Below are 27,192 nucleotides of genomic sequence, written 5' to 3'. Positions count from 1 at the left end.
AAAATGCAATTAAGTATCTGAATAAAGAAATATTCAGGTGTTTGTAAGTTTTATCGTTAGAAATAGTTTTATTTTGATAATTTGGTGACAAGCATTTATATTAAATGCTATTAAATGTCGTTATAGGTTGTTATCTTGGAGTGGGTTCCATCTCACATAAGATTTGACATGAGAATGAAGAAGATAGACATAAGTTTAATTTTCAATCGTTGTGTTTACAAAAGGGTTACACAAACTTAAACAATATTAACACAAGTTTAATTTAAGGGTATCCACTCAAACTCACCCTTAAAAAAAATCGATGTAAACCGAGTTTGAATAGGAGTTAATGTAAATATTATCCTATTTGTTTTAAAATTGGAAATCAATGCATTCTCACATTAATTACTACATATATACACATGATATATATATATATATATATATATATATATATATATATATATATATATATATATATATATATATATATATATATATATATATATATATATATATATATATATATATATATATATATATATATATATATATATATATATATATATATATATATATATGGGTTTGCTAACATTTTAGCAATGTGTACCGGATTTTAGTAGACAAAAATACCTTTATATATCATGGATTCTAAGTTTTAAGGTTAAGGGTATTTTAATAATTTTCATTCTCAAAACTTAAAAAAAAAAAAAAAAAACCCCCCAAACCCTTACTGACCTCTCTCATTCCTCTCAATCCTTTCTCTTTCATCTCTCTCACTCCAATCTCTCTCACTCCAACCTTTTCTCTGTCATCCCTACTGTAGCCCCAATTGAAAAAATCAGAAACACTTGCCTTCAAACAATTTGTCTTTCTAAAGAGTTGAGTCATTGACATATTCATCTTGAGGCAAAGGTTCATTCAAGATCTCTTCAATTTCACCATCTTCACTAATTTCTCTAATTTCATCATCTGCATATGTTGAATCATCATCTCTAAAAAAACCCTCCAGGCCAATTACCAATTCTTTCGGATGTCATTATGCTTGTGAAAATTAGATAAGACAAAAATTATAAAATAAAAACTCATTATAAAGTCATTTTTTATAAGAAATTGTTTAACAACAAGTATTTCTGATTTTTTCCAGGTCAATTACTAATTCCTTTATGCTTGTGAAAATTGGATAAAATTAGATAAGACAAAAATTATAAGATCAAAACTCATTATAAAATCATTTTTTTGTAAGATTGTTTAAATTGGGGCTACAGTAGGGTGTTTGTGATTTTTTTCAATTGGGGCTAGATGACAGAGAAAAGATTGGAGTGAGAAAGATGAAAGAGAAAGGGTTTACAGGAATGAGAGAGGTGAGTAAGGGTTTGGGGTTTCTTTTTTTTTTTTAGTTTTGAGAATGAAAATTATTTATTAAAATACCCTTAACCTTAGAACTTAGAATCCATGGTATATAAGGATATTTTTGTCTACTAAAACCCGGTACACATTGCTAAAATGTACCAACTGAAAAACAGGCGTACGCGCGTTAGCAAACCCCATATATATATATATATATATATATATATATATATATATATATATATATATATATATATATATATATATATGAATTTACTATTATGTTTTTGTAATATTTAAAATTAAATAATATTTTTCCAAACAGTATAAATTAACTATAGGTTATGGTAACAATTTAAAATCATCACAATGATTTATAACAAACTTAAATTTAGATATTAACTAAGAATATGATTTAATTCTTAGATTTTTATTTATTATTTATTTAATTGACTTTTTTAATTTTGTTATAAATTATTTAGATGAAAAATATAAAAAGCAATAAAACAATCAGATATCGATTTAATAATTCTTTTTAAGAAAAAATGACTATAACTTTAGTCAATTTTTATGTATGTTAAATGACTAACTTTAATTTTAAAAAATATATAAAAGAAACTAATAAAAAATTTAAGTAAAATTAATTAAAGATACGTGACTTTTTAAAAAAAGAGTCACTGGATATGTTCTCAAAACAATCCAAACTATCTCATTGTCAGTTCAAGATTAGGTTTATGACTACCACATATGAAAATGAAATTTCGTTCAATTCAGGTAAAGTTATTGAATATGGAAAACTTATGAAAAAGTCATTTCACATTTCAAATTTTTTAATTTGATTATATATTTTTAAATATATCCTAAGTTAATTTATCAATTATTTTTTAATTTATGTAATACGTAAGAATTAATAAGTTACAAGAATTTAAAATATTAGTTAACTTATTATTTAATTATTGTAATTTAAATTAATTAAATATTAAAATAATTATGATTTTTAAAGATAAATTTGTTTTTATTTCTTAAAATATAGCTGTATTTTACTTTTTCTTAATAAACATATTTTGCTTGACTTTTGGTCTTCTTATCTTTTGTCAATGTTTGTTATTTTACTCTAGTCCTTATAATATATCTATGTATTGTTGTATTTTTTAAATTATTAATTAGTTAATATCTTAAAATAATATTTAAGAGTAACTAAAAGCACTTCTTTAAGCCGGTCACCAATATGAATCATAGGAAAGACACAATACGAATGACATATGAGTCTAACCAATAAGAGATCGACATCACTCTTTATTCAAAACCTTAATATAATGTATTAATAGGTATTTTACTTTTATATAGTGTATTACTTTCTCATTTCTATCCAATATGAGACTTGAACTCACTTGCAATCCCAACATTTTTTTTCATAGAAATCAAAAGTTAAGAAAAATACTTTTAGATACATAAATAAATAAATAAATACAACTACAGACCAAATTTGCTTCTAATTATTAAAATTGTTCACAAATATTTGGAACGATTGTAGTGAAAATGGAAATCAAAATAATATTGATCAAATTTTCATAGTTTATACGAGAAAGAGGTTTCAAATTTAATTTATTCCAACACAACTTATTTATAAGATAAAAATGATCTTCGTTTGATTTTATTTTCAGTTGATGTAAAATCTTTAATCCACTCTATTTAAATTTTTCTAAGATAAATTCTAATATTTAAAACTCACAAAATATCATATTCAAATACAACAAAAAGAAATATACATAATAATAATACTATTTTGAATATTATTATTCATCGACATAATATTATAACATTAGTTAGAGATTATATACATAAATTAATTACAACATACTAACTAAATTATAATACAATTTATTTTAACTAAAAACACAATTAATGCAGAACTTAAGTAATTTACAATAAGATTTATTTTAACTATAAATAATACTGAACAAGGTTTAAGATCGTTCTCTACTTTGTGTGTACTATTTTTCCCTAAAAATCTCTTTATATATTAAAAGATGCGTCATCACTCGAGAAACATAATACAATCTCAATAATCTCATCTCGTTTACAGATCTAATTCTCTCACACACCATGCATTCTATGTATGGAGTTAGTGATATTTCTGCACCAATATAAATGGAAGTAGATATCTACCTCACACTTAGAAATTGAGAAGAAGATCTTATAATATTTAACGTTAAACCTTGAATTACAGTACTGTGATGATGTAAAGATTTAACGTTTGAGGTGTATAATTTATGTTTTATAGGGAAAGGAGGGACAAAGGAGCAACAGAAGATCTGAGTGTATATGGTTGTTAGCGGTAGATGAGGGCATTATGACAGAGTGAACTTCCCCACTCTACTCCATGACCAGTCGATGAAGGAACGATCTAGAACCTTACACCAGTTGGAGATGAAGCGTCCAAGCTCGGACCCACCTCCAACTTTAATCAGAAAACAAAACCAAAAGAAATAAATTGTATAGAGTTTTGTCCTCATATGAAACCCTCTTCGAAACAGTACAATGCACCTAACTAGCTTCGCATGGGAATTCATTTCAAAAACAATAACTGAGGTGTCTCCTTTTGTGGTTACACGGAAAAGAAAAGCAACGAAAATAAAAGGGTAAGCACCCCTGGCGGAGGAACACGGTACCTGAGCAGCAGGTGATGAAGACCCAACATGGTCATTGCATACATGCAAAGTCTCATCACAATTTCGCCAAAGAAAGACAGTGAACAAGGTGCCTTCTCTTACAACGTGAGGACAGTGCATTCGACTTAGCGCCAGGATGTCTGCAATAACACCATTTACGTCGAACTTTAGACACGTGTTGTTGTGGACAACTCTCTAAACTATACGCACCCAGAGTCATAACCTCTCACTAGTACCTACCATGACGTGTTCTTGAAAACTACTATTGAGTATCCATGTTTTCACCACTCTTTATTATTATTGTTCGCCTTTTCAATATAATATTCTTCACCTTTCTCAGATCTTATTTCTTCCTCTGTTGCATATAATTTTTTATCACTATTTCGTCCACACCTAAGATGGTAAATTTTTCACATCACTTGTTTACTTTCTTCTGACTTCACAATGAAAAAAAATAAACATCGATTCCTCCCTACCACCCTTTCAAGATTTTTTTTTTCTTCCTCTAAACGTAATCCTCAATTATTTTAACATATTCTCTTTTATTTTTCCGTATCTTTATTATATACAATACTTTTTCAAGTGCAATCCCAGTGGTTACGCATGACTCCACGATACAAGAAAAAAAGGTTAAATATGTTTTAAGTTATTAGAAATAGAATTAATAATTATTTTTGCTTCAAACTTTAAAAATAAATATGTGTAATCCTCTTAACTTAACTCAAATTATTTTCTTTTACCTATAAACAACATTTCAAACTTTAAACTGTTTATATTATTAACATGTTTCAACTCAAATATTGATTTATAATAAATTGTTGGATTAACATATCCATTCATTCATCAAATATATTAAAATTTAACGCAAAAAGAATTAGAATTTTACATCAAACTCTAGAAATTAAAAACATATTTAAAAAAAAGTGAAACAGCAAGATCTTCCTACAATGCACATAAGAGTGCATGACTGGGGCAACTCGTTCGACAGTTTATGCATTAATATTTTATGTTTATATCGTTTTTTTATTGAAATGTTTGTTTATCACATTTTATATTTTTATTTCACCTATATCTTAAATGTAAACCTATTATTTTTCATTTTTCTAATTAAGGGGAGAGGGTATACTAAATGGCAAAAGAAGAGAATGGTAATATAGATGAATGAGAAAAAAAAAAGAGAGAAAAATTATGATAGTACTTGATACGGAATGTCGAAATTTGTTTTTTGGGCCCTGAGCTAGATCCCCTACATGTTCCTTGTGATAAGCCCATGCCACAAAAACCACACTACGGCGGATACCTAACAATTTGCGGTCCATATCATGTGACCTGGAACCGAATATTGAATGGCTTAGATAGTTTTGGGACGAAACTCTTATGTCTCCTTAACTTTTCTTTCTACCTTTTAATTTCTCCCTCAGACCATTTCTTTCTTTTTTCACAATCTAATTTTATAAACATTTAGATATGCATTTTTCTCCCTACATCTTTCAATTAATCATCTCAGTTTCTTCCATCCGAGTTTACTTATGGTCAAATCGGTAGTCATCAAATGTAATAAATTACAAAACATACATTGGATTGGATCATCTTTAAATTATTATTAATAAATAGAATCGTATACGTATCTTGTAATAAACAGTTGAATAAACACAATCTGTGCAGAGATTGTATATGAACCTAAAAATATTTTTCCATCACCAACTTAAATGCCTTTTTTGGGTTGAACCTTGCTTGATTTTTATTGGTTGTGTTGTGATGAACTTGAATTTCATTGGTAGCAGCAACCCAACACAAAGACGCACTTAGGAGTCAGAGAGTGGCATAGCATATATGTATTGGAATGAGGCAATGTTTTTGACAGCTGAAGGAAAAACAGTAATACGTAGAAATCAGTCACATGTTTGGTATAAACCGAGAGAGGTCTATCTCTTGCAGTTGGCACTTGTCTATTGTTTCTTCTTTTGTTATGGTAGATGCCACTTGTACTCTCAAACTTTTCATGGCCCCAACAAGGATGGGGATATATCCAAAGTCTGAGAAGACTGCAAAGGCAAACACCAATAGTTGGATGTACCAATCGCCAAGCTCAAGTCACCTCGCTCTGCATTGTGTCCACTTACCATTGCATTCATTCATCATAATCCCATCACCAACGAACCTCAATTATAAATTCTTCCAAAAACTCTATCTCTCGCTCTCTATAACAAGCTACTCCACTTTTTACCCAACCACTCACCAGACACCCTTCAAACTTTTCTTCCTCTCAATTCCTCCTCATGCTGCAAAACAACCTAATCTTACTATGAAAAACCCTGAAAACACCTTCTCTTTTTCTTCTTCCTCTCACTAGCATTTGGCTGCAACCATTGAAATCCCCACTTCCTCCTTTTTTTCTACTCGACTCTTGAATGCTGTGAGATAGTTCCTACCCTTCACAATTCTTACACACCAAGTATTAATATTCATACTCAAATAAACCGTGGTCTTGCTGCTTACGTGGATTGATTATCAAAGGTGCAGTTGCTATATACAGCAAGCTCATCAAAATGGTTTTAAAAAACTTATACTCGTTCTTCATTCTTCGTTGGAGCTCGTGTTTGGAATTCAACACTCGGGAGGAAGATTTGTCATGACTGTATGCTCTGACACTCTTCATATCATTGCTGTAAAATACACTTGTTTTCTAGGTTCAATGGCGGGGTCATGTTTCCACGGACTTAGGCTAAGGATGTCTAAGAGTAAACCTTTACCAGAGCCTTCGTCTTCCTCCAAGTTAAGGTTGGAGAGTGAGACGGAGAACATGGAAAGGAAGAGATTTAATAGCACGGAATCGTGGTCCATGATATTGGACTCGATGGATACATGGGAGGCTTCAAAGGAGGACCAGGAGGGGGAGCAAGGGGAATGGACTGCAGACCTATCACAGCTTTTTATTGGTAACAGGTTTGCTTCTGGAGCTCACAGTCGAATTTACCGTGGAGTCTACAAGCAGAGAGCTGTTGCTGTGAAAATGGTGAAGATGCCATCCCAGGATGAGGAGAAAAAAGAATTACTAGAGGAGCAATTTAACTCTGAAGTGGCTTTGCTTTCACGTCTCTTCCATTTTAACATTGTGCAGGTACGTTGTTTTAATGAACGGATATCTCTTCAACCTTGTTTCGACACTCAATCTTCTTGTCTGCATGGTAGTTTTTTTGTTTATGTATCCATTACGATCGTTTTGTCTGTGAGGATCTGAAACTCAGAGGGTGTAAGCAAGAGAGGAGCTAATAGATAAGTTTTGGTTGTTCCCACTAAGAGACACTGTCACTTGCCACTTCCGGAAAGTCTTAGCTTTTCTAGGTAAAACTGTTTCAGAAACCACAAAAAGGGAAACAGGGACCATTTAATAAGTATATTGGCTGAACTCGGTAGCATATACAATACACCTATCGCTGCCAACTATTGACTTTTCTATTTTGTTCTAGTTTTTGCCTTTTTTAGATGAGTAATGCAGTGATTAATCTTCTTTCTTTCTAGTCCATGGGGTTTTGGAAAGACCATGAAGAATCCTAGCATTTAGTGAGTTAGATTATTTGATTTGGCTCTACTTTTGAATGTCGACAACCACCAAATAGTTTTTATATTGGGGCAATCTAAAGAGACAGTTTTAATTAAAGTTGAGTTACATTAAATTCTGAATTTTGTTGAGTCAATTGGTTGATCAATTATTGAGTTATTCTGAACTACTTGCAAATTGGGGTTCTAAAACCCAAATTCTAAGAAAATTTTAACGTTCATTCATATGTGATGATTGATACTGTAAATGTAACCTTTAGCTGCAGAAGTGTTTGTAATCCCTTCTAGTAACGACTGCATAAACTCCGATAATAAAATGACTCTTATTTTACAGTTCATTGCAGCATGTAAAAAACCGCCGGTGTACTGTATCATAACAGAATACATGTCACAAGGGAATCTAAGGATGTATCTGAACAAGAAAGAGCCATACTCACTCTCGATAGAAACAATACTAAGGATGGCTCTAGATATATCAAGGGGCATGGAGTACCTTCATTCACAAGGTGTTATTCACAGAGACTTGAAGTCAAGTAATTTGCTCCTCGACGATGATTTGAGGGTTAAGGTGGCGGATTTTGGCACATCTTGTCTTGAAACAAGATGCCGAAAAAGCAAAGGGAACTCGGGAACATATCGTTGGATGGCACCAGAGATGGTTAAGGAAAAACCTTATACTCGAAAAGTTGATGTCTACAGTTTTGGTATTGTGCTTTGGGAGCTCACTACTTCTCTACTTCCTTTCCAAGTAATGACCCCGGTGCAAGCTGCTTTTGCTGTGGCCGAGAAGGTAATGGCTATATTTCTAAAGGAAAATGATACTTGAACAACCATTTTTGACAACATTTAGACACGCGCACACGTGTCTAAATTTGAGTGGTCCAGTTGGAAAAATTAAATGAAAATGGACCACTCAAATTTAGACACGTGTGCGCGTGTCTAAATGTTGTCAAAAATGGTTGTTCAAGTGTCATTTTCCATTTCTAAACTCTAAATATCTTCTGTGTTATGTTAATTGCTTTTTGTTTTAGCTCATCCTGCTACACCAGTTTTAATTGCTCTTAGAGAGACAATTGCATCACTTCTCTGCTTACCAATTCTGATAGCTTTATTGATAGAATCTTTCTCTTAATCCCTTCTTGACTTTTTCTAGTCTGACCAAATTCCTTCTTTGTACTCCAACTTCTTGGTCGTGTCTAATGGTGGACGAATAATTCTTGTCTAATTTGACAAATGGCATATTTTTGGATTCTTCGGGTCTCCATGGTTTGGTTTCACAGAACTAAATGTGAGCTGGACTTCGAAATAAACCATTTATCTTTCTCAACGTGTTTAATCAAAGTAGCTTTAACTTGTTTTAAATCGACTGATGAATAAAATATGATTTGGTTTAAAAGGGATTTCTAATTTAAAATCTGTTCTAGAACTGGTTTCTGAACCAAAATTTATTCTGAAATGAATAAAAATTGGTCTGGAAATGATTTTTTTTTTATACATAAAAAGAAGAATTCAGAACTGAAAACAGTTGTTGCATTGTCAAGATGATTGATTGGACAAGTTATTGTAATAAGAATGATTGGTTGGACAAGTTCTCTGTGATAAGAAATATACTCAATAATATGGGAATCTCTGCCTTGGAACAGTTTGATTGCTATAAAGCATGAAGGAAGTTGTCTTTCACACTGTTTGTTCCCTAAATGGGACTGAAGAAATCTGATATCTACCACACTTCAATTTTATAGAAAAAGTTCCAAACATACTAACTAGAGACTTTTGCCCTTTTAGTAACAGTGTAGAAACAACCGTAGCTATGTCACTCAAGTATCTAAAATACCCAAACGGGAAGCTTGGTTTTGATCTCTCCCAATATCCAATCTTTTAAAACCTTATACCACATGCAACAACAACAGTATTTCTAAAACTTTTATCTACCTTCTAATAGTTACTTCGTAGAAAATCTTCTCTAAGGCATAGTTACTCAGAGAATCCTTATCGTGTGGCTGTTATCCATAAGTGCATTCACTATTCTCACGGCTCATGACTTGTGAACATTTTTTTACTATTTACTCATTCACTGTTCTAAATGGCAATGTGTTTCCTTTCCTTCAATGGGATGGGTCAATCAATATATACTTTCACTTTTCAATTTAGTTTAAGTGCCACAAACACCTTTATGCAGAGTTTCAGGGATTCTGCATTTCAGAGATTCTAACCTTCTACTCTCTCTTCTCTTAGCCAGTCTGACAAGATGTAAGTGTTCCTCAAAGAATAAGAGGTGAAGACAAAAATATTGTAACCTCTAATAGTTTTATGCAAGATAATTTCGTTGTCACCACATGGTTTACTTAGTCATAGCACTTTCTTCAGAAAAAGCAAACTACATACCACAGACTACATATAACAAAAAATGTGTCCCTAATTTTCATTTTCATACATAGATAGTTTACCAGTAGTGACTAGTCAGAGTAATTAAAGTACACTAATAACAAATGACTCTGCTTGTTCGTGTTGCTTCTATAGTCAAGCCTCGGGTTAATACCTGACAGAATGCCAGCAATGATCATGGATTATTTTAACTAGAGAGTGCTTTAACAGAGTGAGCTTTTTTATGAAAAGTATAACATTCTAGTCCTAATAATGGGAAACACTGATGCATGGGCCTTGGACATGTTCCCTCCCTAGTCCCAACACGCATCCTTGATATCGCTAAACCTGATAAAAAAATTTGAGGCTAACACAAAAACAGTTGTTACATTTTGGTGTATACATTTTGTCAAAAGTAGTCCTCGAACTTTGCACAAAAGGCTAGCCGCAATATTGTTGTCTCCATTAGTGCCTTCCCATGAGGCACACTCATCCCTTGGACCCCACAAAAAGGCACAGATAAATAGCCATTTGAGTCTAAAATTGTGGAAAACAAATAATAATCAACCTCTAAAATCATAGTACATTAGAAGGTGAGTGATGATTCTAAAGAATGCATTTTGTGCTTGGTTAATTCCTTATAATAGTTTTTGAAGTGTTAAGAATGTATGGTGAAAAGGGTTGATCCTGTGGGAAGTGAAAAGTTTTGATTTGAAAAGTGATTTTGTGTTTGATCAGAATGAAAGGCCTCCTCTGCCAGCAAGTTGTGAACCAGGACTAGCACATCTGATAAAGCGTTGTTGGTCAGCAAACCCGTCGAAACGGCCAGATTTCACTGACATTGTGTGTACGTTGGAGAAGTACGATGAGTGTATGAAGGAAGGCGTACCAATGAGCCATCATTCAGGGCTACTCAGCAGAAATGTAATTGTCGAACGCCTCAAAGGCTGTGTATCAATGACCTCCTCCATACCTGTCTATGCATGATTCTCCCTAAGAACATATGCAATAGATGTTACACCAAATCCATCAAAACAATAATCCATATCAATTTCGTAAAATAAAACCCCCATTAAATTTACTCTTTTTCTAAATTAAATTGTTTTAGGAACGAAATGGAAAAATTATATTGAATTCCGATACAAATATTTCACATGTTTTAACATATCTCAAGATAATTTCTCATATAATCATTTATATATAGTTTAGGTGATGCTTCACTTTAAACTCTTCCAAGAGCTTTCATTAACTTTATATCATCAGTAAAAAATTTAAATACCTCTTAAATATATTTTATAATTCAATAATTATATTATACCTGAAAAACTCTCTCACTAACTTCCTCTCACACAATTCATATTTATAATTACTTTGTAAAGTATTTATATATCAAATCAATAAGTCTTGTCTCGTTCGAAAAAACCAAATATTATTTTTAAACATAAAAAAAATTTCACTAAGCCACATAAGTAATTGAAGTTAAATAAATTATTATAAATGTAAAACAGAAAAGATACTTATGATTATACAACATTTAAACTATTTAAATAAAAATTAAACATGTTATATAAAAAAAATATCGACTAGGTGATATTTTTTAGTAATTTTTCATTTTTTTTTAGTAATGACCTTATTTGAGAAAAGAGTTTTAAATAATATTTTTTTCAGATCAATTTATTACTTCAACGATATATATACATATTTCATCATATATAAAAAACTTCGAAAATATCAACTTATTAAATCACAATTCAACATTTAACCTTATATTGTAATTAACTCTCAAAATGTAAAATCAATATGATCACCAAATAGTTATCACTATTTATCAAATATAAAAACAAAATAACAATGCATGACTATGATTATACAAAGAAACGTTATATAATTCTTGATATTACAAGTTTCACACCCAATTTATTAATTAATTGTTCAAACATTCTCGCAAGCAAAGTTATCAAGATAACATAAAATCAACATTTTCCCTACCTTAATCTTCCCTCTACTCCAAAGAAACTACAACTAGGAAGAAAAGATGAGTTGGAAAAACCAAATGTACCCCTTGATTATATATGTTAATCCAATTAACCAACCCAAAAATAATCTAAACTCTAAAAATTTTCATACATTTATAAAAAAAACAATATATGCATAATTCTCTTCTGAAAAGGAGTAAGAAAAAAAAAAGGAAGCCTACTAGCTTGCACGCGTAGATCATCACAAGAATGGAGTAAAACTAGAGAGAATGAAGAAAAATAAAGAAAAGTGAAAAATAAATAAATGAAGATGAATATGGTTTGGTGTAATTATAAAGGAGTTTTTTTTTCATCTAATTACTAAATGCACCCCCTTCATCTGCCAAGTTTATCACTCCCTTTTTATTTCCAAAATCAAAGACTCATGCTAGTTCACCATCCATAATATCCCAAAATTCTATTCTCACCCTGTTCCTTTAACACGTTATTCTTCCCAAATAAAATTATTAATTAACTCACAATTATCAAATAAATCCATAAACACGATTAATTAACTGAGGTATTAAGCATACAGTAAACTAAATAATCGCTTTTAAATTTATTTACCAACAATTATTTAATTACATATAAAATATCCTTACAATATCGATATCATTGTTGCCGATCCAACATTTATCATCTCTAAAATTACAAAACTATTTAGTTATTTCACAAAAAAAAATTCACTTTGAAATTTCAAGTCATTATTAAAAATTCAAATCCCATTAAAGTATCAATAGAATATAAAAATAGTATATAAAAGGATAGTTTTTGCTTTATAAATGATTTTAGGCTTAAATGCTTACTTCGTCTCCATGTTAAGAGATGAATTTTTGTTTAGTACCCGGTTTTAAGAATGAAGACATTGGGTCCCTATGTTATGAAAATTATTGTGAATAACGTCTACAAAGAAAGAACAAGTTCAACAAATCATTAAAGAAAAAGCTGAACAAAAGAGAGAAAAAGCTGGACAGCAAAAGAGAGAAGAGAAAAAGTACAGTCATATCAACATGGACTTAACATTGTTGTTGTCAACTTAACGGACAACACCTTATTCATACACTTTTCATAACATAGGAACCCAATATCTTCATTTTTAAAACCGAGTACTAAACAGAAATTCACCTCTTAATATGAGGATCGAGTAAGCATTTAAGCCATGATTTTATAACTTGATTTTATAACTTGATTTTATAGGATTAAGTTATACTCAAACTCAAATTATATGGAGATATTATCTATCATATTTATCTAAGTTTTATTCAAACGCAATTTAAGAAAAGCTAAGTATGATATTGACTAAAATAATATCTAATTAAAAGACATCTTGTACATTTATTTTGAATAATTAAATTAGACATGCCTAGGTATTGTAATAACTTTGTATGTATAACAACACAGCATAAATGAATCTGAAGCAGCTGACCAACTACCAACTACCAACAACCACAGGATAATCGAACTCAGCAACAACATCCACCAAACAAGCTGAGAGCAAAGTATGATCAGCAACTACTACTATATTCCACCTAACACCAACATTCACATCACTCTTATTACTACACTTTGTTCCAACCTTATACTCCCTATCATGTCATATTCAAACCCTCTTCTTCTTCATTTTAACTGTCTCCTCCCTATAAGTGTAAGCAATTGCCATTATTAACTTCAAATTCCTTTTCTGGCAGTTACACTGCTCAAGGATTAAATCAAAGAGTTTTTAGATTAAGTCCAGATCAATAAATACATATAATGAAACTGTATATCTACTAAAAGAAAAGTTGTTAATACACCTTCATGAGATGAAACTATAAACCTTTATTAACTTAATCAAAAGTTTCAATTACATTAACTTTGTTGTTATTAAATAATAATTTCCATTATTCAAAACTTTTTAATTTATATCTGCACTTATTATAAACCTAAATCCTATTAAGGCATGGTACTTTAAGTAAAATAAATACCAAACATACAATTGAAAACTTAATTTGCGAATGTAACGTTGAAAAATATAATGTACAAAATTCAAATTAATGTTGTTAGACAATATTTCTTATTTGAGTTGAAAAATATTAAACTTGATTTAGAAATAAATTTGTGACACATTTTTTGTTATTTAATTAACATAATGTGTGTGTATTTTAATTTATTTATACTATAAATCATTTAATTTGTATGCAACTAGTATATTGCATCATTACTATTTTCGATCAATAGAATGCATCACAATAAAATATAAATATTAGTAAACGTTTTAAAGAAATAATATGTTATATAGATTTAGTTTTTCAGTCTTTTTAAAATATAATAAATCATTTTCTCCGTCAACTTTAAGAAAGGACTTTTGAGTTAGACGAATGATATTATGAAAAAAGTATTACCTATAGGTACTTAAATAAAATTATAAATAAGTATGAATATATTTTTTAATAAATAAAATTTTAAGATTGAAAATTTATTTACATATTAGTTAGGTTTGTCGTTCCTTGTAAATTTGGGTATTTTCAACTTAATCTTTATTAAAAATTTATGATTTATTGTTTACATAAAAAAAATTATATTTTTTAATTAAATCATTGTAATATAATTTTTCGTAATTGAATAACGTAACTGTTAGTTTTATTTATCATTTGATTTATTTGTCCACGTGTTAATAAATGTGTTATGTTATGGTTAATCTAAAACATGATAAAGGATGTACTATGTTATAATTAATATTTATGTTAAGAAATATTTGTCATTTTATATTAACATGATAAGTAATGTGACACATTTCTTATGAGACAAATAAGTAATATTATGCAATACATCACTCAATTAACTAAAAAATTAAATTATATAAATTCAATTAAAAAACATAAATTTTTTGAGTAATTGGTCAGAAAAAAATTAATAGATATTTAAATTGAAAATACTAAAAACTTAAAACTTAATTAAGTCTACATTTTATATCAAATTTAACATAATATGTAATTTTTAAATATTAACATATAATTGATTTAATTATTTTAATATTTAATTTAATTTTAATAATTTAAATTTTATCCGTGTTAATTTAATTAATTTAGTTTTTCATTCAACGAAAAGACGAGTTACAGAAGAACTCTTATAACATATTTGGAAAACTATCTGACTCTGACTTTTGAAAGAAAAAAAAACATAGATAGATATTATGTTCGACGTAATGTATGTTGAAGCATCCTATCGTATAGAGTTTCCATAAGTTATGGCTACCAACAAACATCCAATGTACTTGTAATCTAAGTAATCTTATCCCATTCAAACAAATTAGACCTTCGGTATTGTATTTCTTTTATTTAACAAAGATGCTTAAATTCAATAAACCATATTTTTTATTGCTTCAAAAAGAATACAAACCTTTGGTCATAAAGGAAGATACACAGATTAGAGACTTTATCACCCCAAATTGGTTTTAAATTGACTACCATCATTAATGAAAACGCAGAAAATTTTTGACCATTTCTTTTTAAATATACGATCAAGATACGATAACTTAAATTAACATGCATAATACTCTTGTAAAAGACTTTTTAAGTTTACTTTTTCTATAATGTTTTATTTCATCATCCCGCATTTATTGAGTTTAACTATTAATTATGTAACAAACCATAATCACGTGAGGTCAATGTAACTAAATTATATATATCCACTCATAATAAACTAGACTACTTTTTTTCTCTCAAGCCATTAATAGACCATGTTCCCTAACATGTGTACAGGATAAAGTAGAACACTGTTAAATCTATCTTCTAACTTATGTTGTTTTTGGCTAACATTATTCAAGAGAATTTCAATAAATAAATAAATAAGTTCAATATTTTGTTGCAATTCTGTACTAAATATGCAATAAATTATTTATTTTAATTAAAGTTTGTCCTTTTAAACTTTTAGAACGTTTCCTTCCTATTATTTATTATTTTTTTATTAAAAAATAATCAACTTAAAAATGAGAAAATACTAAAAAATTTATAACCTCCATAGGAATTTTAAATCTACAGTAACTGAACGATATTTCTCGTTAGGTTGAGAAAATTCTTTGTTTTTTCATTCGTTGAGTGAAGAGTTTCCTCACTCGATAAGAGATAATTTTTGTTGGGTGTCAGGACCCAGGTGTTAGATGTCTTGTTTTAGGTCATGAATGAATTTTTCTTTCAATCTTGTTAACTTGGAGCTGCCTAAATATTTTATTGCTTGTTTTGTATAATTTATTAATTTGTATTTTGGGTATTAATATGCATAGGTTTTTGCTTGATTTGATAGTGCAAATTGTTATGTGTTGATTTTGAAATTATATCTATTTTGTAATATTAGCTTACTCTTCTATTTTTGTTTGTTTTCTTTTTTGCAATGATCATCTGATTGGTGTGAATAAAAGACGATATTACAATAAAATAAGTTTTGGATGTGAGAATGTAGAAGTGTAAATAATTAAGCTAGATCGATTATCTTTGTCCTTTTGAAAAAGTCATTGTCTAGATATACATGTTGTTGATCTTAAATTTTTATATATAAAGTTTGAGTTATAGTTATATTTTAAATAATAGGAAAGATAATTTATATGTTTCTTTTTATGTTAATTTTATTATTTTATTAAATGTGTGATATTTTTTTAAATATTTAAAATTATTAAAACTGAATATCACAATTGACGTAAATAATATATATACTTATTATCTTTAGATAAAACAAAATTTCACATTCATTAAAAAATAAAAATAAAGCAAATTTTTAATTAAAAAGTCATAAAGAACGCTTAAAATCTACACACTCCTCACCCTCTTTTCATCTCTCTCTAGTGAAAATCTTGAAATACTCTCCAAATCTTTCTTACTCCTCCCCTTACTTTCTCATTTAAGGTCAATTAAAAAAATTGAAAAAAAAAAACTATTTTGACTTCTATTTGCCTATTTCTATTAACCGCACCACTATCATAAATCATATTTTCTCATAATTACAAAAAATAATGTGGCAAATATACAATTAAAAATTACATTACATATACAATCATTCACACATAAAATCTAGAGCTTTTAAAAAGCTTAATTCCGTACCTCACACGCTATCTTCAACTAACAGAACTATGTTCTTTACATCTCATAACTTAATTTTTTAGAATGTCATTAATTGTGTATTTATTTGGGACGAAGAACAAATAGAAATCCCGTATCAATTTAGAAAACGAGGAAATCAAATATTAAAATTGTGGAAAGTAAAAGTCGTTATGAGAAATATACTTTTATATGAATCGTTTCATTAAAAAGAAGAAGAAGAAGTCTTTATTAATATAATTATAATTATGTTTTTATTATAATAAAATAAAAGTTATTATTCTAAGAGATAAGAGTTGAAGGGGCTTTTGAATGAATGGTTTTAAAAGTTGTGCATTAGAGAGGAATAGAATCAAATAATGATTTTGTGCCATGTGGTTTTCCCAATAATCAAAGACACATTTTACTTATTGTGGCTTTACGAATCACCACACACAATGATGTAAGAGAAGACACTAAATCAGCAATGCAGGCCAAAACATATACCTAACTCCACTACTTCCAGTTTTTCTTTTTTTTCATCACCCACAAATTCCTCCGATAAAAAATGCTCTAATATCATCTTAATTCATTTAATTCAAATATCTATTTTTACAATTTCTTATTTGTGTTAAAAATACATTAGATGAGTTGAGTTCATTTTATATTGATTTATTTTGTCATTCTTATTTAAAATAAGTTCAATAACTTAAAAATCAACTCTGAGAAAAAAGAATTACATCAAGTGCAGGTCTTTATTTGTTCACATTCAAAATTAAATATCTGCTTTCAAATATTACTCTTCACGTCGCTTTATGCTGGTCCTAGATAATTATGTTAATTTTCTTTGCATTGAATTGGTAAGAGGGTTTTATAATATTTTAAAATACGAGTGGCTTTAGGGTTGGAAATTAAGATAAGGAAGTTGCTGATGGAAGTGTCAAGTACTTAATGAATCTAAATGGAGAAGAAATTTGACCTAAGAATACATGAATGACCTTTTAATTTAGAGGATTTTGAGAAAATAAAATACATAAAACTGAGTCAAAGTTTCTTCCAGTGCCTTTCGAACAGTCAACTCAAACTTAACTACCGAGTAATGCTTTCCTTCCTCATTAATTACTCACTCTTTCTTGTTTCTAAATTATTTATCCGTTCAATTAAAAGAAAGTATAAATTATTATTCAAATATTAATATTGAAAAAAAGTCTAATATTTAAAAAAGGTTACACTTTAATCTATTGATAATTCTTCATTTGTAATATTAAAGTAATATATGTTGATAAAAACAATTAAAAGAGGACTGAAATATTAATATTAAAGAAATATATTGAAAACTAGTATGCCAGTCCTGCTAGTCGTGATTTGGTATGTTAGTTTGTCAAAATTTGACAGGTTAAATTAAAGTTTTTGAATTATTTGCTCGGTTTAATCCATATTTGCTAAAGAAAAATAATATAGAGTGAATTGGTTTGCTAACCCGTTTTTTAAATTAAAAAATAACTTAAAAATTATGTATTATATTACTTAAATTATACAAATATATAATAATATTTTAATGTAAATCATTTTAAATTATTTATTACGTAAAATTCTAATTATTATTTACAAACATCACATAATCTAAGGGCACTGCAGCCTGGCCCAAGAAGTTAAGGGCACTAGGACCTCCGAAGAGGTTTCATTTTTCCAGTTTCCCTTTCTCTCTCTAAACTCATCTCCATTTTCTCCTTCTTGCTCTGCCTTCTCTCTACCCTTGCACTCATTTAAATCGTTGAAATTTCAAATAGGTGGTGTTCTTTCGCTCACGGACTTGAGAGATTCCCTTCTATCCGATTAGATTTCTATTTGGACGGGTAAGTCAGTTTCTCCACTTTTTCTTGAACTTAGGGCATGCAACTTTACTGGTTGCATGGTGTTCCTTTTGATTCTCTGTCTATTCTAGCTCTAAGAGCTATGTCCATCACCATTTAGGTGGTTGTAGGACATTGTTTGGGTTGTCTCTGTGAAGGCACGGTTAGGGCACTCTAGTTGACTATATTGCTCAACTTCAAGGTAAGGAGAGCTAATTATTTTTGTATGAATTTATTTTATAAAAATATATGCATATGAATGTTGAACTGGTGTGCTCTTGTGAAACTATTTTATGACTTTTATTGTATTGGGTGTTATAACTGAAACTGTGAAATTGTGCATGTTGTGATGTGATGAATTTAATCTGTTTTGAATGAGTTTGTTGGCTGAAATTGATCTTGTTGGAAGGTCTGGAGTAGGGGTTTTGTAATAGCATGTATATGGGTATTAAATAGATGTACAGGTACTGTTTCAGGTTGCTGTGAGAGAAAGTGAAAATATTAAAATTAGGCATTTCAGATTTAGAGCATAAGAGAACAGGGTAGATAATTTAAATAAATTAATTGTTAATTATTGAGAGCCTTTCTTTGTTGGTAGGATAGAGGAACTTTAAAAACCTAAATTGGCACATCCTGATCATAGAGCAGCCCTGGCTTGGTCCAGTCAGTTGTGATTAGTCATATGTGCTGGCGTCGAAGGTGAGTTTGATGGGTTCAGACATCTGGGTCCTCTCCGGTGACCAATTGGGGTAAAGAAAGATCTCTACTAGGATGAAAATAAAATAAAACAAGTTGATTGTAGATGCATAAAGTTATCATGTGTTAATTTTTAGTCAATTATAATTTTAGGAAATCAGTCACTCTGTGTTTGGAATTTAAAGTAAAGATCCATATATAAATATATATATTTATAAGATAAAATACATAATATATATATATATATATATATATATATATATATATATATATATTAGTTTAATGGTACTTTGGTATTTCCAAACAATAACTCCAATATCCATTTTGCACTCTATGATTTATAGGGTGGGCAGTTAGTTATGATTAATTTAGAATCCAGAGTAACCTTGATTGCAGCAAAACAAGTGCCTGAAAAGAGAGTTTGATGTGCTTCTTATATTAAAACGTGAGTGTTAATTAATAATTATATTACTTGTTAGTATGTATAAATTGATGCATTTTATGAGCTGTTATGGGTTAGTTGGAGTTGTTTGGTTCTTGGTATTGATTAACTTAGATTCAATTGTAGAGATGTTATTTTTATAATTTGTGAGTGGTGAGTAATGTATATTGTTGAGATTGTGTATATGTTGATTGTGGCAGAAAGTATATGATTACAAAGTGATGAAAGTATGATCCAAGTTGTAAATCAAGTTCCATCTGTGTAGGATCTCTTGGTGAGATCCTTAGTGTAGAATGATTGCATGGTAGCTCAATCTTGGGGGTTTTCCTGACGCTCCAATGGTCTTTCATTCTCAAGTAGAGAGGATTGATCCATGTGGTGAGGAGTAGCAGGAGGTCCTAGTCTTGGAGGCTTCCAGTATGCTCCAGGGCGCTGAACAGATTAACTTCGTGAGTGTGGTAGGGTGGAACCCATTGGCAATGACTTTGCAAAGCAGTAGAGGCCACCACGAGTGCATAACCCGCCATAGCTCGGCAATCATTCTGGTCCGGACGAGTCGGTCTATAAAACAATGAGTCTTATGATGTCAATGTATCATGTTTGAGTGGCTTTTACATGTTGTGTGGGATTGAATAACATGATTTTTATATCTAGCTCACCCTTACTTATTTGTATTGCTTGTGTATGTTTATTCTTGCGATGATCATCCATTGGATGGGAGCAGATGGCGAGGAGGTTCCATTGGAGACGGCTTTGGATGTTGAGGACAATGCTGTTGCCTAGTCTTCGGTGATGTTATTAGTTATTCCTGAAATTTGGGATACCGTTTTTCCTTCCAGCTTATATTTAGATCTCTTTGGAGTTTAACTTTAAATTCTGAAGCTATTTTGAGGATGACTGTAATCCTATTTGTTCTCAATTGCTTTCCTATATTATGCATGATAACGTCCTTATTATATATTAGAATCTCACATAATCAAACTTCTTCCCCGCATTAGAGAGTTATTTACACGTATATGGTTGACATAAAATGATAGCCTTAAAAAGTCAATCTTGATGTATCTACATGAAGAAGAGGACAGTAAGATTTAAGAGTAATATTTATTATTCATCTATTTTTATTAATTATTTATTTATTTTTAAAGAACATATGTGAATAAGAATAAAAATTATTTTTTAAATTTATATATTAATTGTATTACATGTAATACTTTTTGAAACAGATAAAATCACAATGAATAAAATTTCAAAAAACCAATAATCCAAAATATAAGTTGATTGATCTAATAATAATTTAAAGGGTTAAATATGTTTTTGGTCTCTTAACTTTTAGTAAAAATTGGAATTAGTCCCTCTTCAAAACTTTGGTCTAATTTAGTCCCCAAACATTAAAATTGTGTGAATTTAGTCCTTTTAACTAAATTTTGTTTGGTTTATTTGATGTTTCAAGTGCGTTTCATGATAGCATTTGAGTTGTTTATACCGTTTGACACATTTTTGCTTCAATGTTAACTGAGAAATGTGTTTGAAACATAAAATAAAATTAACAAAATTTGGTTAAAAGGACTAAATTCACACATTTCTAAAGTTTGAGGACTAAATTAGTCCAAAATTTTGAAGAGGAACTAATTCTAATTTTCACTGAAAGTTATAGGATCAAAATATATTTAACCCTAATCGAAACATGTATCTATTAGAAAATATTCTAATTAATACTATTTTGTAATTTTCTTGCACATTAATTTTGTCGTGCTGTCTCGTGTCATACTAGAGATATATTGTGTTTTTGTTTTGGGGAGCATTAATTTGAAAGAAGAGTGTGAAAAATAAAAAAATGAAAAAGGTGTGGAGAAGGAGACCAATATTTGGAGTGAAGTGTCCATTTTCATTAAATCAAAGCCTCTCTCTACTTTTGCCGACCTCGTTCTTCGCTACGTCTAGTAAACTACCCTCTTCTCATGTCTATCCTATGTTACCATCAATGATAAGCAACTGAGTTAAAAAAAATCTCGTAAAATATGTTCATCTTTAAATTCTAAAAATATATTTATTTATCTTTTATATTGTGTTAGACTACGAATGCTAGTTGACAAGTAAAATAACAACTGAATTTATTGGTAGCAAAAATATAAAAATCTAAATTATGAGAGTAGGTTTATTATTTATTTTAAAAATAATCTAGACAATTAAAATTGTTTTTCAAGAGGGAACAAAACTACAATTAATGCGAGGGAAATGAAAATTTTGCTTAAATAACAATTTGATCTAAAAAACTTAGTGCATGCATGAAAAAATATTATATTTTTATGATTATTTTATAAATGACATTTTTTTTTCCAAATGAAAGAATAAAACGGAAAAATGTATGATCCCACAATTTTTTTATTTATTTTTAGAAATTACTCGAAATATAGAAATGAATGAATGTAAGGAAATCATAGAGTAAGAAATTTACATAAACATTAATTCATGTAAAAGAAATAGGAATGCTCCTTTTGTGTACTAAATTGATTTTTCCTTAAAATAAACAGTATAACTCCGAACCGATGGCGTATTAGCCTCATAATTTGTTAGGAGATTTTTTTTTTTTACAAAACTTAGTCTCGTTCATAAAGTATTATTATTTTTTACGTTTAAACTAGTTAAATGTGTTAAATTTAGATTATATTAAAAATGTTTATTTTAACTTTAAAACAAAATTAAGAATATTTCTGTATTTTTTATTATTGTTTTCTCGATATGTTATGCTTTTATGTTGTGTCTGCCTACATATAACTATTTTGGTAAAAAAGTATTAGTTAGTTGATAAATTTTAGATATTTTTGAGTAAAAATACGAAAAAGGGGACATAGATTTTGTTTTTTAGAAGGTAAAGAATCCCGTTTTTAGTCGTTCTCCAAAAGCAAAGTTCTTGCAATACACAAATGAAAAAGCGATTTTAAATAATGATGACTAAGAACTCTTTTTTATCATTTTTTTATGGACATAAATTATGGAAATATCTGTTGAGAAGATTATTGCAATAATTAAATGGATTTTTTTCGAAAAGGTTACTAGTGACCTATATTTTTCATAAAACATTTATTGTTAAAAGTATTCAAAGTAGAAAAAATCCAAAATATTTATTGATAATATTTTAGCAATACATTCAAAGATTATTGATAACAATCTACTAACCTAACAAAAATTAGATTCACAGTGTTTATAAATAACTACCGCTATCCTTGTTCAGAAATTATTTGAATTGACAAACTGTGAAAAAAAAAGTAAAAAAAGGAATATTATGTCTCATAAGTTTTTACATTTTAGCAAATATTAATTATGACAAAAAAATTTAACAGTGAAATATATTAAACTAGTTATGCAATTGAAAAGTTATTTTTAACATGTTTTTATCTCCTGTTAAATAAACTGAATTATAATAAAATTTAATTAAAATATTTTATTAAAGTACAAAAATCAATTAAGAATTCAATATTAAAAACTAAACAAAGATACAAATATGAACTTATCAGTAGGACATCCATTTTAAATTAGAAACAAGTTCCTGAAGTGTTCTTAAGGTCTAGGACATCATATGAATCATTTGAATAGGTATGGAGTCATCCAAAACTAGAAAAGAAGGGTTGGAAGTGATCATGTGTGGTGCTCAGTTCTTAGTGGGACCTGAGCGCGAGTTTTGCGAGAGGTTTGGCGTTGAGTTGCAGGGAAGTGACACTCAAGCACTAGGGATGCGAGAAGAATGACGCTCAGCGGCACGAGGGTGCCGCTTAACGCTACTCTACAAAGTGTTTTTCCTTTGTTTTCCAATATTGTGTTTTTTGTGGTTACTTTTGATTATTGAGGTGTATCTTGTGACATGTTTAATATGTTTTTTGATTTGTTATGAGTAGTATGAACATGTTTGATGTGTGTTACAAAATGTGATGGATTAAGAATTTTTAAGGAGAAATTCTAAGTGTCGTTTCAAAGTGTTGTTAATATAAATGTAGGGAGCTCTTAGTCTAGGTGCTTTTAGTAAAGCCTAAAATGCGATAGAGACAAACCTTATGAGTGTGGTAGGGTGAAACCTATTGACAATAGCTCTACAAAATAGTATAGGGCCACCACCACAAGTGCATGACTCGTCATAGCTCAACATTCATACTATAATAGTCCAGTCTAGATTTTTTGCATGATTAACATGTTTGATTATGTATGCGTAAATTATTATTATATTATGTTTAGTTTTGTATCACTAGCTTACTCTGTTTTGTGTATTTTTTGTTTAGCTATTGGTATATTTTGTATAATGATGATCCTCTCATGAATGTGAACAAAAGTGATAATATGATGGTAAAACAATTAGTGTAATAACTTTAATGTTTTATGTTTATTAGTTATGTTTTAACTTTAATGGTTTGGAATAATTATTATTGTGTATAGTTTTAATCTTAATATTTTTATATATAAAGTTTGTTTTATAGTAACTATAAATTAATTTTATATTCTTGTTTATAATTTTTTAATTAAATTTAATGTATGATATTTTATATTCTTGTTTATAATTTTTAATTAAATTTAATGTATGATATTAATATTTGTGTGGTTTATCTTTTTCAGTATTAATTAAAAAATAAGTCAAATACATAAAAAGTTAACATAATTAAATTAAATACTTATAATAATTTATTTTTTAAATTTAAACATTAAAATAGATCAAAATTTAAAACAAATTTCAATTTAATATCAATCTTACCGATCTAAAATATAATTAACCTTTATTAAATATACCATAGTTATGAATGCTTATTTATAGTCACCAAGAAGGCTATTATTGCAAATTTTATTTTTTAATAACCAAATATCAGATATCATCGAAATTTTCAATTTAATAATCAAACCACGATTTGTTTGAGAAATGGCACACCTAGATATTCCGACTAAATAGACTGTACATATAAGTTATTAAGGCTGGGATGAAATTAAATAAAGTCCATGCCAATGTTTTTTTATGTAATTTTTTATCATCTAAACACGAGTTGGAATTATGTACATAACTAAATTAACTAAATGAAGCCCCAATAACCAAAAGGCAAAATATACCTTAAAAAACCGAAAGGGGACCATTAAATAACATTTTGATAAAGTTTTATCCTTCACCAAAAAAACAGCACTACATGTCTGCGACTCTGCTCTCATTCCAGCTTCAGAAGCAACTATACGTTGCCCCAGAAAATGCAGGTTTTCTCAGACAGCAGAATCCTTTACCAAAAAACCAATATATATAAAAGAACATTATGTTTATTTTCAGTATAAAATACTTTTGTATTAATCAAGAAGAAATCTGTTTTACCCAGAAGACAATACATCCAACAAAGTTTCAAAAGTTTAAGAAATGAAATTGTTTTTTTACTTCTTTGGGTTTTTTAAAATAATTAATATACAAAGGATTGATTTTCCATGACATTGTCTAGTATTCACTGGTAAGTTTCACGAGGAAAAAGAGATAAAGATAAAGACCACAAAAAGAAGAAAACTTCTTGGAAGACACGAATTGGTCAAATTCAAATTCTACACATTAATTAAGAAAAAGAAAAATCTAAAAAAAAAATAGTCATTTTTGACTTACGAATGTACCAATTTGCAGCCTGTAGAAACAAACAGGGCATCATCATCACTGAGTTGAACGCCGAAATTGATCAATGAATAATACACTGGAAGGAGAAACAGCTTTTTCCTATATTTAATTTTCAGCTCAACTAAAACGAATTCAGAACCAAAACTTGTATTCAAAATAACATCTTAAGAGAAGGCACTAATCAGTTCCCCAGAAAATGGAAACAACAGAAAGAGATACAAATGAAAAAAAGAAAAAAATTGGATTGATAATTTTGATATATATGATTTGATTGAGAGATTATATATAACAAAACTCTAAACCCTGAATCACAGAAGAACATTCATTTCGTGTTAAAACATTGCAGGGCAGTGGTGATTGATTAATGTACAAAAGCAAAAATAAAAAGGAACAAGATAAAGTAAGGGAGGTGGTGTAAATATTAAAATCTAGACCTACCTTTCCTCTTCTTTTCTCTTCCTTTCTTCATTATCTAATTTTCTTCTTCATTATTATCTCTTCCAAATTCATACATTCATTCACTCACTGTCCCCACCCGCCCCAAATCCTTTCACCGATGAAACTCACAAACCTTCTCACCGATCCTTTCTCCTCAACCGCAACCCCTTCACAACCTTCATCACCGCCACCGTTACCTTCCACCACCGCTTCCAACTCGGCCGAGTCGTGAGTCGCCAGACTCGCCAGACTCACCAACTCGGACCGCTTCAACTCGCTCGAATGCGCATGCTTACTACTGCTGCTACTGCTGCTCCCCGCTTTCCTCTGGTTCCTCTTCTCCTTCTTCCCCTTCCCGTTCTTCTTACCCTTGTTTCCAATTTGAGCCAACGAATCCTCGTACGCGTCGATGATCTCGTGTATGAGCTGGCGATTCGGCGACTCGTCCCACCTGACCCAGTAGCTCGTGTAGCAGCCGAAGCAGCTGCAGTTGAAGGCAGGTGAATGGGCGGTTTCCGCGGCGCTTTTACGGCGGGGGTTGGCGGAGAAGGTGGAGGAGGCGGCGGCGGATGAGCAGGAGATGAGATAAGAGAGAACCTCCCGGTCGTCAGGAGAAAGGGCGGTTGCCAGAGTGAGTATGGCGGCGGGGAGGAAAGCGAGGTGGTCGGAGATGATCGGCGGTGACGGGTGAACCGTCCCTTTATGGTAGAGCTTCTTCATGAGGAGGGAGAAAATGGCGATTGCGTTGGTTAGTCTTTGTTGTTGTTTTTCTTATCTAACGCTGAACAGAAAGAGAGAGAAAATGGGAGAGGGGTTTGGACTTTGAAGGGTTGGGAGGGTTCTTAATCAGGGTTTTCTTTTTCTGCCTTTTTCCCTTTCTTTTTAAATAAATAAATGAATTAGGAGCAGAGAGAGAGAGAGAGAGAGAGATAACTAGGTATTGGTATTGGAGGAGTTGGTGACGTAGATTCTGGGTTAGGGAAATGTTCCCCTGCGACGCGGCACTGCCCTATCTTATCACTCACTGTGTGTAGACTTGGTATTAGGGCACTCTTGTCCTGGGACCACGTCCCTCTTTTGTCTCTTCCTTCTCAATTTGCTCGCTTGTAGGGTTCTCTTTGTGATCATTACACTGTTCTTACTCTCAATTAACC

The 27,192-nt window shown here is 30.0% G+C and overlaps 2 protein-coding genes across 2 annotated transcripts; one reads left to right on the top strand and one right to left on the bottom strand.

Moving 5' to 3' along the window:
* Positions 1 to 6,019: 6,019 nt before the first annotated feature.
* Positions 6,020 to 11,089, top strand: LOC124832971 (serine/threonine/tyrosine-protein kinase HT1-like). The gene is made up of 3 exons (XM_047307324.2): positions 6,020 to 7,122; positions 7,897 to 8,352; positions 10,665 to 11,089. Exons 1-3 carry the CDS (start codon positions 6,634 to 6,636, stop codon positions 10,911 to 10,913), a joined length of 1,194 nt encoding a protein of 397 aa, XP_047163280.1. The 5' UTR covers positions 6,020 to 6,633; the 3' UTR covers positions 10,914 to 11,089.
* Positions 11,090 to 25,822: 14,733 nt separating this feature from the next.
* Positions 25,823 to 26,902, bottom strand: LOC124832987 (uncharacterized). Its single transcript, XM_047307342.2, has one exon. The coding sequence runs from the start codon at positions 26,756 to 26,758 to the stop codon at positions 26,123 to 26,125; it is 636 nt and encodes a 211-aa protein (XP_047163298.1). The 5' UTR covers positions 26,759 to 26,902; the 3' UTR covers positions 25,823 to 26,122.
* Between the last annotated feature and the right edge of the window lie 290 nt (positions 26,903 to 27,192).

This window comes from Vigna umbellata, chromosome 5, assembly GCF_029865625.1.
Source record: "Vigna umbellata cultivar VRB3 chromosome 5, Vumbellata_1.0, whole genome shotgun sequence".
Classification (NCBI taxonomy): Eukaryota; Viridiplantae; Streptophyta; class Magnoliopsida; order Fabales; family Fabaceae; genus Vigna; species Vigna umbellata.
The sequence above is the reverse complement of the archived record's forward strand: the minus strand, read 5'-3'. Positions and strand labels throughout refer to the sequence as shown.

What these genes read in the sequence shown, in the direction of transcription:
- LOC124832971 (XM_047307324.2), top strand. Translation starts at nt 6,634, where the DNA reads ATGACTGTATGCTCTGACACTCTTCATATCATTGCTGTAAAATACACT. An exon ending in TCCATTTTAACATTGTGCAG is followed by an intron (nt 7,123 to 7,896) that starts GTACGTTGTTTT and finishes CTTATTTTACAG; the next exon opens with TTCATTGCAGCATGTAAAAA. An exon ending in CTTTTGCTGTGGCCGAGAAG is followed by an intron (nt 8,353 to 10,664) that starts GTAATGGCTATA and finishes GTGTTTGATCAG; the next exon opens with AATGAAAGGCCTCCTCTGCC.
- LOC124832987 (XM_047307342.2), bottom strand. Translation starts at nt 26,758, where the DNA reads ATGAAGAAGCTCTACCATAAAGGGACGGTTCACCCGTCACCGCCGATC.